The 14,889-nt window shown below is 43.6% G+C and overlaps 1 protein-coding gene across 8 annotated transcripts in view; it reads right to left on the bottom strand.

The window, feature by feature from the left end:
• Sox5 (SRY-box transcription factor 5) overlaps window positions 1-14,889 on the bottom strand; it is a 385,023-nt gene that overhangs the window by 327,895 nt on the left and 42,239 nt on the right. For 5 of the 8 annotated variants that reach the window (XM_038318752.1, XM_038318754.1, XM_038318747.1 and 2 more), the window contains one exon: window positions 2,874-3,105. In XM_038318752.1, the coding sequence (XP_038174680.1) occupies window positions 2,874-3,105 (232 nt within the window). The remainder of the gene's footprint in view (window positions 1-2,873; window positions 3,106-14,889) is intronic. The other 3 variants (XM_038318750.1, XM_038318751.1, XM_038318753.1) reach the window with 1 other exon arrangement.

Below are 14,889 nucleotides of genomic sequence, written 5' to 3'. Positions count from 1 at the left end.
AACTGAGTAAAAATGTAGAGAATATATTTCCTTATGAAACATTAAGACTCTATTGTGTGGCTCAAACAATAGTCTATTATAAAAAGAAATTATTCATGTTGATTAATGATGGAGGAGGGTCTTCTATCAATCTGTTGATTTCATTGGTTAATTAATAAAGAAAACTGCTTGGCCTGATAGGTCAGAACATAGGTGGGTGGAGTAGACAGAACAGAATGCTGGGAAGAAGGGAAGTGAGTCAGATGCAATGAAGCTCTGACCCAAGATGGACGTAGGCTAGAATCTTCCCAGTAAGCCACCCCTCGTGGTGCTACACACATTACTAAATATGGGTTAATCAAAATGTGAGAGTTAGCCAGTAAGAGAGTTAATGCTGAAGCTAATGGGCCAAGCAGTGTTTAAATGAATACAATTTGTGTGTTGTTATTTTGGGGCATAAGCTAGCCAGGTGGCCGGGAGCTGGGCAGCAGGAACACAGCCCGCTGCTCCTCACTACAGATTAATAGTACCACAAGTATAGCCAACCAGTTTGATAAACGTTAAAAATAGGTCTTCTTCTAGGAGCTTCCTTGCTGACTGCTCCTTGGACAGTGCACTAGACAGCATCACTGCAGCTGAATTTCTATAAAACTGTCACCAAGAACTGATGTGCTCAGCAACTGTGCCTTTAAATACTCAGTATTTATTGAGCCATATCAACTTAAGTATTAATCGAGTCATCATAAACTAAGTATCTATATATACTATATATAGTATGCTATCGTCCAGGAGAGGGAGAGAGGGAGAATCAATAAGAAATCCTGGGTATTGTGTAGAGACAGACATCTCAGTGCACAGGTTATCATGTGGAGCCCGTTAAAGGGAGCACAGGGAGAGAAGAGAGTACTACTCACTGTGCGAGAACTGAGTACACCATCTAGCATGTGCTGACCTTTCACCTAGTCAGGTGAAAAGCAATATTTACCATGAAGATGACATTTAAAAATCAGAAAGATATCCAAAGAGAATGTGTAGAACTGCCATTAAAGGTGCTCAGCCATGTTCACAGCTGTGTGTGAAGTTGGCCATGGCCAAAGTATTGCATCTGTACAGAATATAGAAGAGGAAGCCCACTCACAGTGTGGGGTGGTTTGTATGGGAACTGCTGCTCAGGTGAGGATTGGAAGTAGCAACACCACATACACATTCGATGGTGAGGAATGCCATACAATCCTTTCTCGGGTAGACAAGTCAGTTGGAGAGGGGGGAATCATCTAACAGAAGGGCTCAGAAGTTGGGGTCAGGATGTGTTCAAGTGTCCATGTGAAAGAAGAAAAGCTATGAATACAAGAAATATTTGAGGCAGAGACAAACTGTGTGGTATGAAAGAGTCCCAGTGTTGATATGGCTCATATGAGATGGGTCATTGGCTTAGAAACCCACCAAATTATACCACAGTGGATCTCAACCATGTTGGGTCACAGGACTACTAAAGGACTCACTGGAAATCATAGCACAACTCAGATCCATTGTTTCAATTTTTGAATACTTTTATTATTGTTGTGAGCCTATGTGTGTATGAGCATGGGCACATGTGCACCAGGGTCTACGTGTGGAGGCCAGAGGACATCTTTCCAGAGTTAGTTCTCTCCTTCCAGACAAGTTCTGTGGATGTAGCTCCCTTTGCTAAGTCTGTATGGCCAGCCTCCTTCCACGTGAGCATCTCACTAGCTTGTTACATACGCTCATAAACAGAATCCCCTGCTTCAAGGAGACCCATAGATCGTAGACCAGAACTTCCTCACAGTGTCCCCAATGTCACCATTTTCAGTAACTTAATCTGCCTCTCTCGGGCTCATTCATCTTTGAGTGTGCTTAAAATTATCTTATCGTTATCTTGGCACCATTCTTTGAGCTATTCTATTTATATTCAGCCCTTCAGCCTTATATATGTATGTCACTGTCACAGGGAAAAAAATCCATCCAAGAAACACTCTTGGTATGGTACAGTCTGAGAGCAGGCAATAGTCAAAATAATAAGCAGAAGACACATCGCAGAGACACAATAGCAGGTGGGGAGCCTGGTTGCTCACCCTGCTGACCACAGTGTCCCCTACTCACCTGCTCCCTTAGCCTTGCATTGGATGGTAAGTGACGGAGTGGGGAAGAGGGAGCAATCATAGGGAATGTGAGCAAATTTGCCAAGTGATAGACAAGAAGACATAAACTATGCCTGAGTTCTCATGAAGAAGGGTCAGGACCATGGGCCCAGAAGTCAGCCTGCCTTGGTGAATGCTGGTTCTATGACCTGGAGCATCTTGGACTTTCACCGTGCCTCAGGTTCCTCCAATATAAAGAGAATTAATAGTAGTACCTCACTAGATTTACTGGATTGTTGGGAAAGTTACGAATTATTGTGGTATTAAGAAAGGCTTAATCCCCCCCCCCGTGTGTGTGTGTGTGTTTGTGTGTGTGTTGCATTAGCTAAAATCTGGACATAAGGTCAAATGATTGGTGGAAGTCTGACCCACAATGACTAGCAATGATGAAGATGGGCCTTTACAACTAAAGTTTCTTCAACATTTCATGAGAAAGCGTAAGAAAACGACTTTGATTCTTGCTAACTTTAGCCATGTCATCTTAACATGATTGTTGCATGTTGTATGGATTCCTCCCTAAGTATGTGTCAGAGACAGGATCCTCAAAAAGCAAACAAAGAACTAAATATCCTTTCTTATATCCCCTTGGGAAAACCCATTTACTTGAAGGAATTCTATGAAGTCTGAGGTGAATATTCTCTGTGATTCTCAAACAAATGATCATTTCAAGCAAAGGGCTGAAGCCAAGCTATTAGAGGAATGGGCTGGTGGACAGGGAGACCATAAGAAACCTACCATTGTGTGGTGCTGAGCATGGGGGTCCCTAGGACCACAAGTCTCTTGCGTCAGCCGAGAAACTGGCTGAAATTCCTCAGAGTGAGGCTTGTTGGGGAAACTCACATGTACGGGAAGGTGAAAGGCTGGGAGCCTCTCGCTCTCCTCCTCTTCCAATTTCTGTCTGCTTGTCACCATGGCTACCTCTCCATCTGTCTCCCCATACGGAGAGGCTGGTCGCTTGGAAGACATCCTGGAAGGAACAAAAGAGGAGAAAATAATGAAACCTCCACATAAATCCTTAATGCCGTCATTGTGTGGTGAGGGGCCATTGTAACAGAAATGCCTTTTTGTGCTGGCGGAGAACAGGAAGCCATCCAAACACCACTGCACAGCACACACAATCAGAAACAATGGCCAAGCAGGTAGCGACAGAACGGGGCTTGTTTGCTGTGAGAATAATACACTAATATAGCACTCTCTTGTATTCTGGCTTCTTAAACAAGAAAATTCACCTAAGAATGCCACATAATGCAAGTCCATTCCATTTTACAGGGGAGAAACAGTATCCATCTAGTTTTACACTTTGATAGACCTTATTCAAAACAGAACATCTGTGAACAGCAAATACTATGGAGCCGTTTAAAAGAAAGAAAAGCACTAAAATTTCCTCCATCAAGAAATATATATAATAAAATAAATACATGCTCTTTGCTCTAACATGTTTATATTGCATTAGCAGTGAGAGTACCATGAGACACAGAAATATGCCCAGAAGCAGTCCACAGAGAAACAGAAAGTTAGATATTTGCTCAAAACTTAAGAGCTACAAACAATTTATCATTGGTGACTAATGAAACATTTAACCCATTTTGACATTTGGTTCTCACACCAACATGTTGAGGGAGCAGATCACACCTGGATATTTTTTAAAGTTCTGCTTCTAGCTGCATGCACCCATACACTATTCCAATGCGAGTTTACAGTTACTTACTCCTCAGAACACTTAAGGCCAGAACGGAATCCCCATGCTTTGATTTGGTAAGAGAGGCTGAGAGAAGCAGGCCTTGGATAAAGGGACAAGAACCGCTCATTGTCTTTCTGATTCAGTAGGTTTCAGACTATCGTCGGAGCTTAAAACACACAGCAAACCTTTTCAGTGAGGGGGCAGTTCTTTCTCCCGTCATGAAAAAGTTTTGCACAGAAATGGAACTAAGATAAAATGCCTAGTGTAAAAACAACCGGCTGCCCTGTGGTATGTACAGCTTGATCTGAGCCTGAAAGAACAGATCTTTTTTTTGTCCTGGTTGTTTTTCAACATACAAAGAGTGCCTGTAGAACCCTCCCCTTTCCTTCTAGTCCTGTGGGACCAGAGACAGAAATCATATTCCCTGACAGAGGCCATTACTACTGTTATGCATAGCATAGACTGGAAATTTGAAGTGCATTTCCAAACGATCTGCTTCTCATCCCTGACGAGTGATTCTGCTATTAATGATAGACTCTTTCTCTTTCTCAGATTACTCTTCTTTAAACTGAGAGATAGTATCTGCCTCTTAAGGTTTGGGGGGAAAGAAAAGCAGTGGAGTCCCTGACTCAGGCCAGACGCTCACCAAGTGCAAGCTCTACTTATATTAAAGACTTCAGACCCCCCCACACACGAGTCTCTACCTCAAAAAAATAAAAAATAAGAAGAAAGAAAAAAAGGAAGGAAGGAAGGAAATAAAAGAAAAGAAAGGACTTAAAAATAAGGGAGACATTTTCTTCTAAGAGTTTAGCTGTAAAATTACTGTGCAAGTCAAAGTTGCCCTCAGAGCCTCCCGGACTTGCCATCTATAAGTGTAAAAAAGATAGTCATCAAGTGCTCTTAGAGGAATCTTAATACTGGTGCTGCTGACCAGCAAAGATCCGAGCAGAACAAGGGGAGGGAGTCTCTACAGGCAGCTGTCACATGAGCACCCAGTTCTCGAGTGCAGCTACTTCCGACTCCATTGCAAAGGCTTACCCCAAGTTCACTATAAACACAGAGAAGGGTGGAAAGGCTGAAGTCAATCCAGTTAGAATCGTTTAGGTCTCGTTGGTAATGTGGTCAATTACATTACTACATGTAACCCTGGGAATATCGAATCACAGGGTTCTGATTCCGTTTTGGACCAGCAAACACCTCATCACTTATTAGAAGAGGATGCTCAAATGCTTAAGGTCTTGGTGGAGAGATTTGTCAGAGCACACTAGTAGGATGATTTTTAACCATTGGTTGTATCATTGTGATGAAGGCTCTATGCTTGTGACTTGCAAGAGCATCAGTGTTGTTATGAGAATCGATAGATGGCATTCTATGGTTCCCCACCACAGCCTCATGTGCATTCAGTCTTCCTATACCTAAAAATTATAGGCCACTGACAACCCTTGGTCCCTGGTCATCAGATAAGAAAGCTAGCTCAGCTGGTCTCCAAAGTCTTCACGACTCTACCATTCTCAGAACCAAGACCAAAGTGCTGATGTCCATTTTGTTAATATCCTTAGCAGTGAAACTTTAAAATCCAGAAGTAGAACTATAGAAAACCAGGTAGAAAGAGATGTTAGCCCTGCTCTCAAGGTGGACAGCCACCTCAGGGCTGAGATCCACTGCTTGTGCAAGGGGTTAAGTGGTCTTGGTCAGACACAGCATCTGATGGATTCAAAGTTCAAGGTCAAGATGCCTGGAAGGCAACTGATGGCACCAGCTCCATACTCAAAGTACTGTCAGATGCCCTTTACATGTTGGCAGTTGGAAGTCATGCTAATAAATGTCAAGTAAAGCCTTCTGCAAGACAGGTGCTTGCAGTAAGAACACACATGGTTATGATTCAGTAAGGTTAAGTTGGTTAAAAGTCCAAACAAATTATATGGAGAGCCTCAGCTGCAGTCTTCACAGCAGTGAGCAGTGTCCATGTTTCCTGACACTCATCCTCGATAGCCAAAGGAGCAATGACAATGTCATTTCTCCAGTTCTGTCTACCAAAGGGATCCATCTTGGATGGAGCCCAGTCACAGTTCCTGAAATTAGGGAGGCATCACAGACCTCCCCCACCTTGGTTTGGGAGAGCTGCAGCTACGCCACTTGGATGGCTATGTTGCAGGGTGAGGACACCTTGGGGCAATCTGAGTATAGTGTATGTGCTTTGCCAATGACAAACACTCAAACTACAGAGAAACCAGTCTAAGGCAGACAGAATTCAAGATGGCGGTGCCTTGTGGGACTGTGCTTCACGAGAGTGCTGGTAGTGTCTTTACTCACTTTTGTGTCTGGCCAAGGAGACGTTCTCCAAAGAATTCATGCCTTTGCTAGACTGAGAGAGACATTTTTAAATCATCAATAGGTATTGGTTTAACCTTAAAAAGTGCAAGACACTTACCTAGTAAGAACTTTTAATGACACCATCGGTGTCTCTGTTTCAAGAGTTGCATGAAGTGACTAAGGGAATTTTATGTACAAGGAATAGAAATAGTGAGAGATTCCTGAGGTTAAGACCCAACCAAGCAAACTGAGCCCCCCCTCCCCCGGTCCCTGGTTCCTCAAGGCCAGAGGCTCTGGGAGCTATCAGAGAATGGTGCACCTGGTCCACGTTCAGGAAGAAGAATGACAAAGAGGAATGAGAGTTTGGGGATAAATAGAGCTGGGTTTCGTGGAGGAAGGAAGGGTGGAAGCTGAGATGCAGACGGAGACACTTTTAGAAAGTCAATATAAATTTAGGGTTCAGGTTTATTTAGGAAAAGGAGCAGATTGAGAAGCATGGATGGAATCCCATCTCTCCTCTCTAGCGCTCCTGGGATGCTGAGTTACATGAATGGAGTAGATTAGCAACGGTCCCCTTGGAAGGAGAAGCCGGCTTTCGCTTTTCGGAGTCACTTTTGCGTTCCTCTCTACTGTAAGGTTCTGCATAATCATGCTAGTGTGCTAGTGAGCCAGTCCTCCCAGAATGACTGGGTCTCTCGCTGCTGCAGCAAGGGTCTCTCTGCACGGAGAATGCCTTGCTAGCGGTCCCTCGTGGAGAACACACGTACCCGTAGAAAGAGTGGCTCAGACTGCCACCAGAAAACAAAACCAATGGGGCTGAACACCAGCAACAGAGCGAGCAGACCCTGGGGAAGGGCGGTGTCAGAGAGTCATGATGCCTGCGTGACTCCTCCGGGAAAGCCATTGGCACGGGTTCCTAAGTGCCGACTAAATACCAAGGCCATTTAGAGCTCTTCCGTAATTCTAAAATAGTGAATGCCACAAAGCCCAGGTGCTCATCAAAATAAGGCCCCGCCCACTCAAGACACCTGGGCCCTTATCCCTGGAGCCTGTGAAAGTGTCAAGTTTGACAGGAGAGTAGGTTTTGTAGGTGTGAGATGTTGAACTGGGAAGGTGATGGCCGGGATTGTTCTGGGGTCCAAATTGACTCTAGGGCTTTGAAGACCGAAAGCCAGCAGGCCCAGGAAGACTCAAGGGGTTCCAGATTCCAGGCAAGGGCTTTCAGTGTAGAGAAGATGGAATAAGGGATACAGATGATGTCTGTGTATTGAAGAAGGTGACAGCACTTCCTGAGAGCATCTAGAAGAGACTCACCCCAGAAGGTACCTTGATTTTAGGACTTCTGACCTCAAAATTGAAAGTCAAAGCTACTCGGTGTCAGCAATAGGACACTAACACCCCAGTCATCTAAATGTACAGATGCCACCCTGGCTGTTCCTGAAGTCTCTTCCTCCCCACACGGACAGCCTTGCTCTCCGTCTCTAGCAGATTTCTTCTCAAATCTCAAATCTTTTCAAAAGAGTTCCTTCAATACTCTCCAAAAGCCAAGCTCCTTCCTCTCCACTTTTCCTGGGCATAGTATTATATACGTTTTTTTGTTTATAATCTGCCTCTCCCACTAAAATTTAGGGACAATGGAGACAGACTTTTTTCCGTTCACAACTTCTTGATTTATATCTAAACATCTCTGAAAATGGTCTTTCAAATACATCTGTTAAATGGACAGCTACTAAAGTGGGGGACCTCCCGACTATGTGGGGCCAACAGTGACTACGGATGCTGGCAAGTATGGCCATGTGGCAGTGTTGTCTGTCTTCCTGGAGTTCCGATAATTGTCTGTGTAATTTCTACCTTCTCATATGCCGACACTCATACATCATGGTGCCTTGTGCGTGTTTCCTCCCCCAATTTACAGTTACGTTTCAACTATGCGAGGAAGTCTGGAGAGATGCTCGGTGGCTACAAACGCTCCCTGTGCAGTCATACAGATCAGCATTCTGGTCTCAGTGAGCGCTTGCTGGCTCACCCTGAAACCAGGACCTTGTGGGGCACTCACTGCCTCTGACTTCCTTTCCCATAGAGTCTAGTCCTCTAGACTCAAGCAGATACAATTATTTATGTATCAGTAGAATCCCTAACAGGCAGCTCCACCATATCTGTCTGATGAATACATGAGAATAAACACGGATGAAAAAGTGAGAACAGTTTGTGCCTAGGAAATAACCATTGCCATGAAGAAACATAGTGGAGATAGATTAGACTGTTTGGATTGCCTACATGTGAGTAAAAGAAGACCCACTTATCAATTAATCAATTCATTCACTTAAAAATCTTTAGAGAAAGACCCCATATCTCAAGTGGATGGTAACATAATTAATAAGGAAAGAATATCTGGGGTAGATGACTGTAGCACAATTAGAGACGCAGAGAAAACAAGATGAGAGTGCCTTACTGAAAGAAAGTACCAAGCCACATGGCTAAACATAGACAGGAATTATGGGTAATTTAAGTTATATGAGGTAGTTAGTAATAAGCCTGAGCAATAGACCAAACAGTTTATAATCAATACATGCCTATGTGTGCTTCTTTGGGATGAACGGTTGGAGGACCAGGCAGGACAGAAACTTCAGTCTACAGATGACTTCCCAGCAATGTGTACGCTTTGACAGATGGGTCACATGATGATGCTGTCTCAATACGTAAATCAGAGGATGCTGCCATAACTTGTGAAGATAGAACAGACTTCAGTAAACACAGGGGAAAAGCCTTCGTGAGAAGTGACGCCATAGTACACACACAGAAACATTCCGACACACATACACACATACTCACATACTCTCACACATGTGCACAAATTCACTCACACACACACACATACAATCACATGTACACCCAGACACACAGGCAAACACTCACACACAAAAATAAAACTGAAATGTTTCTGAAGAGGAAATAGAACCTGCTTTGGGATAGTGGAGAAAATGCTCTGGATGAAGCAAGTGGTGGTGGGGGATACAGGAGATGAAAATGAGGGGATGAGATTATACACTAAAGTTATGGTTAAGCATTGGCTTTCAGTGCTAAACTAGAAAGCTTAAACCGATACGAGGGCGGAGAAGAACTTGTCAGAGTTCATAGATCACATAGCAGCATCACCTAGTTGTTGTTGTTGTGTGTGTGTGTGTGTATGCATGTGACAGGCACACTTATATGTATGAATGTGTGTATGTGTACGTGTGTGTACTATAAATAAATGTGAGAGCATATATACATGTGTGAGTGTGTGTATGTCTGTGTGTATGTGTGTGTACACATGTGAAGGCCAGAGGCCGACCTCAGTAGCATCCCTCAGAAACTGTTTCCTTTGCTTATTCCAACAAGGTCTGAGGCCTAACTCCCAGCTAGACTAGGGTAACTGGACATGGGGCCCCAGCTGTCTCCACGTTTCGGGATTACAATGTGAGTCAGCAGTCAGTTTCTTCCTAGGCGCTGGGGACCTAAGTTGGGTCCCCATTCTTGCAGAGCAAAGCTTACAGACTGAGCAATCTCCCAATAACCAGTGTTTTAGAGAGGGTGATACACTGCTCCCAAACCCTTCACTCTTAAGAGGTAACTGAACGAAGATGAGTGAGCCAGGAAAACAACTGAAGGAGACGGAACTGGTAAGGGAAGCAGCATGATTATCCTCCTGGCCGTTCCATGGGGTTAAATGCTGGACACATGACCCTTCCCAATCCTGTGTCGTGTTCCTCACTGCCATGTGACTTCCTTGCTTGTTGCTCTCCAATACTAGTTTCTGACATCCACCCTTCCCTCGGGCTAAGACATAGGCAAGGAGTAGATCATGCTCAGGAAACACTTTAAACAGTTAAAAACATAACATACAGCAAGCACAATAAATAAATAATTCAGCAATTCTTTCCTTGGTTTTTTGTTTAGAATGTGAATGTCTATATCAATTCCCTAGGTTTTGCCACTGGTCAGGTCCTACAGGATAGTGTTGGAACCCTTATAAGGTGGCCCACGAGAACTCTTTAGGTCACTGGAGCCTTGTCCTCAGGAGACACTGGGGGACAAATCCTCTCTTCCTTTTTGTTGTTTTTCCTGCCAGGCCATAAGGTGACGGGCTCTATTCCACACACGCTCAGTGAAACCCCACAGCAGTAGACCCAGTCCACTATGGAGGTTTCCCTTGCACCAAGACACACCTTTTTTGTTCACATTTTGGCTATCTTGTGTGTTGGTAACAATCACATAAAGACGACTGATCCCAGACTCAGAGAGGACACAGTGTTCTTCAAAGTTCTTTGCCGTAAGAGGAAAGACAATATCTGAAAACACATACAGACTGTTTTTTTTTTAATTTAAGAATTCAGAATGAAGATAATTAACAGAAGGAACAGATCTCAACAGTATATTAAAAATTTCTTCACTATAGGACGTCACCCACCCTACAGGTGGACTTGAGAGACCTGGAGCTTGAATGAGTCCATTTGAACCCAGATGGGTGAATCAAGCAACACAACCCTCTGACGTGTAATCTGGTTACACGCTTAGAATGTCACACTAGCAGCGGAAAGACAGTATCTGCCGTTGCCATTTGTCTATGAATTTCAATTGTTGTTGTTTATGTCTTACAGTTTATATTTCCCTTCTCCCTTACAAGATTTAAAACATCATTTCCCTACCAAGAGTTGTCCTCCTGGACGCCGAAGACGCCACATCGATTCTGTAAATCAAGTCTGTGGTTTATCATATCCAGAAGTCTGCTGCAGAATTTATTTATGGTAAACACGCAGTCTCCAAACTTCGGCAACACATTTCCCTCCTTTAAAGTCTCTTCCCTTCAGTGTCTCACGCAGAACTTGCTGCCCCCCTCGTTTCTTCCCTCAGCCTCTCCCCATAGGAGGACCTCATGCCCGGCAGTGTCCCTAAGTGGCCTGGATGGGTCCCCTGGCTTCTGCCGCATGTGTGTAGAAGCAGGACTCCCCCTAAGCCCCGTGAAGACATGCAGACAGGGCACATGGAGGCGGGAGGCTTGTGTTTCTTACCGCACTTTCGCCAGAGTGCAAATCGACAAAGCTCGGCATCCTGTGCAAGTCTAAAAACAAATGAGACTGAGCTACAGCCACTTGGGAACTAATCTGTTCTGTTTAAAATGGAACGGGTACACAAAATATCTTTACTGCGTATTATAAAACTTCAAGCTGCATTTAGAAAAGTGTCTGGTAAAAATGTCAGAGCCACCAACAGTGTGCATCAAAGGGACTTTTTCAGGACTTTCTCCTCATTGCCATGGCCTTCCACGCTCTGGCCCTCAGCATTGGGATCGTGTTCTATATTACCCTCCCCCCATTTTGTTTGTTGTTGCTTTTCTAATAACAGTAGGACCAACTTTCAGTCCTTTGGTCCACGCCCCCATCTGCTGACCGCCATCACCGTTCTCACTGGGTGCCTCTGTCCAACCTCTTCCCTTCCCCTAAAGCCCGAGGAGCAGGGAGAGGAAGAGCAAGGGAGTTCCGGGCCATCCCAGGGTAAAACTCAAAATGAACAGAGAAAGATGTCAGGAGTTAAGATCAGAAAGGAATCAGAAGTGTGGCATGGTTTCCGTCAGCATTGGGAGGGAAGACCTTCCATCTCAGCTTCAACATCCTAAACTAAGAAATAAAATTATCTTTAAAACGACCAACTTTTGTTTTGTTGCTGTGGTTTTAAGAAAAAATCCAAGTTAGTCAGTATTTAAAAACTGTCTGGATTGACAGTGTCTCCCTTTGACCTTAGCACTTGGGAAGTTGAGCTGGGGGTCCACCCGTGTGAGACCCTTCTGGAATACACGGCACAATCCTTTCCACAAAAAAAATTAAAAACTAATTTGTGGCAACAGGATTCCATCCTGCGGTGATTGGAATCTGAAAGTGGATTCTTTCACCCCTGCAGTCTTTTCTGGGTCATCAATAACACAAATCACTAAAATTTAAACCCCCAATTTAGAGCACCTCTCCCAGGGTATCACTCCAAAAGTTCTGAGTAAAAGATGCTGCCTCAGCTGGAGGCTCATGCCTGTCATCTCAGCATCTCTCAGAGGAGGAGGAAGGGCAGGAGTTTTGAGTCAGCCTCATGCACATCATGAGTTCAAGGCCAGCCTGGGCTACTAAAACCCTGACCCACAGAAAACATTGATTTTCTTTTAAATCTTTTTATTTAGACCATAATACATGGTCTATGGATCAAAAATGCAATTAAGTGAGCCTTTAGTTTTTATTAAAGTTGCTTAAAATTCAACCATATTAAATGCCTAGAACTCAGAAAGTAGAGTTAAATTAAATGTAACTATCCTGCACTGGGTACCACCTCTATTGTTCAGTTCGGACAAAACGTCCAGGAATTTATTCTGCCATCACAGCAAGGAAGAAAGATGAGTTTTGGGGAAAGGTTGCATGATAAATACAAAGCCATTTTCATTATTAAAGAGCCAGCAAATGCTTCTAGAGAGTTCTAAATTGTTTTTTAAGAAGCATCAAAACTACTCCTCATTTGTGTGCAGAAAAGAAAAAGGAAGGGGCAGCGAGCATTTTCTGTCTGAAAGAGAGATAACAGAATCTGCCACTCAGGAGCCATCAGTAATCCCCCGAAGCTCAGCCCCTTTCTGGCTGACAGAATCACCAATTTTGAGCTATTAACATTTGATTAAACAATTCCTTTAACCATGGGATTACTAACCTCTAAGTATCTTAAAGGAAATGTGGATGATCGAGGCGTTTAAAAATTAAAGATGCAGTCTTTTTTAAGTTGTCAGGGAAAATGATCAAATGTAGAAGTTGTAAAAAAATGAAAAAAATTAGTGCCTGTCCAGCAATGATCATTTGTTGTGAATTATTCAGTTCATGTATTGTAACACATCGGTCATTAATCACAGAAACAGCGGTTTAACCTTCAGCTATCTACAGGTTAAAAATGTCAGAGTCCTTTTGTCATGATTATTTATAAATTCCTTAGAATAATGTGGTATCAGGAGCTGGGACTCAGAAGTTTGTTATTTATAGATATGGAAGGTATACATTTTAGGGAAATAAGAAGCTTTTTCCATTTAAGTCTGGTCTTGCCTTTTTGACAGCTCTAAGTCCACAGGATGTGGGGGGATGATTTAAATTTTACATCAGAATTGTGACTGCGCTGGACTTTTCCCCCTTTCTCAAGGGAGGCATTGTTCTTGCCTTTCCATAACCAGGTGTGACAGCGCCAGACTGGAGTCATACGGTGGGCCTCTGAGTCAGCACGGAGCAGACGTCGTCCGTGCCTCCGCAGATGCCCGGCTCCTCGTGTGTCTGGGAGTTGGACCAGCCAGTATAGCTACCTACATCCTGGTGCTCACGAAAGATAGAGTGGAAGGAAAAATCTAGAGAGAGCAGCAACTTTCTTCCAGAACATGCTGCAGAAGGCTTTTTATTAAACTCCCCTTCGACATGGCCAGACCCAAATCAAACAAAAATCATAAGCCCTGTTTTAATTTAAGTAGCAGTTCATCTTGCTAACCCTGAAGTTTAGATGCTGGACTAGAGAAACTTGAAGGAAATGAAAAAAGATGAGAAATCTTCTGGTTGTTTCTGATTCGTAGAGCTGTCACTTCTATAAATCTCTGGTGACAAGCAGTTAGGGAGGCGGGGACAGGAAAGGGCATAAGCTGGGCCCCTAGTCTCAAGCACCCTGCTAAGACATCTATTAAAACGGCCTGTGGAATCCCTATAAACAGGGGCAATCTCTCGTGGTCATCAGCACCGCTGCCAGGGAGAGGAAGAATCCTTCTGTGTCTATTGTTCTATCCTTGGATGAACTCTTCAGGGAAATGGAGGTGTTCTGTGTCAGGTAAATATGCTACTGTGTGTGTGTGTGTGTGTGTGTGTGTGTGTGTGTGTGTGTGTTTGTGTGTGGAGAGAGAGAGAGAGAGAGAGAGAGAGAGAGAGAGAGAGAGAGAGAGGCCTGGGAAGGAGAAGAGAGATGAATGGATTATGTCAGGATATGTCAGTTAATAATATTCTTTTTATGAGAACATCTTAATTATAGACTGGACATCTCATTTTATACACTTAAAATCATATGTTAATTGTTCTCATTTACTATAGATCACTCTAAACTACTTACTTGAAAGTTTGTCTATTTTTTAAAGAAAAGCAGGAAGTAGGAGCAACTTCTGCCAATCTGTTTCCCTAGAAACCCTAAAGTCACAGGCTATACACAGAGCAGGTAACTATAAACCTATAACTCTGAAAGGCACAGGCCACATATGGAACAGGTACCTATTACGACCACAGTAAACGTCACTACGCTCTTAATGACTCATGTCATTTTCTCAGGGCTTTTAGAAGGATGTGATTGTGTCTGCCTAGGCTCGCAGCGTCGTTTCTTAGCCATCACTGTCTTGAATGAAGATGGATTTCCATTGATGAACATTACCCTTCATGTGATGTACATACGCAAAGCAATGACTTTGGACTAGGAGAGAGCAGCTATGTAGGGTTAACGGCATGAGCCCTCTGCATGAATATCATTTCCCTTGTTATAATGATTAAGTCATGTTGACCTTTGTGGGATGTCACCAAACCGCAACAGAAAACCTGGACATAAAAGCCAAACTTGTCTTTCATAATAACCTTCTTGAGTACTTATTCTTGAGGGTCCTTCCCATCTTCTTATCTAGGCTTCTTTATGGGGGGTCCTCACTCCTGTTGACTGAGTCCCACCCCTCTCAGATGATGGGCT

This window comes from Arvicola amphibius, chromosome 2 (genome assembly GCF_903992535.2).
Source record: "Arvicola amphibius chromosome 2, mArvAmp1.2, whole genome shotgun sequence".
Classification (NCBI taxonomy): Eukaryota; Metazoa; Chordata; class Mammalia; order Rodentia; family Cricetidae; genus Arvicola; species Arvicola amphibius.
This window is presented reverse-complemented; position numbering and strand designations above follow the sequence as displayed.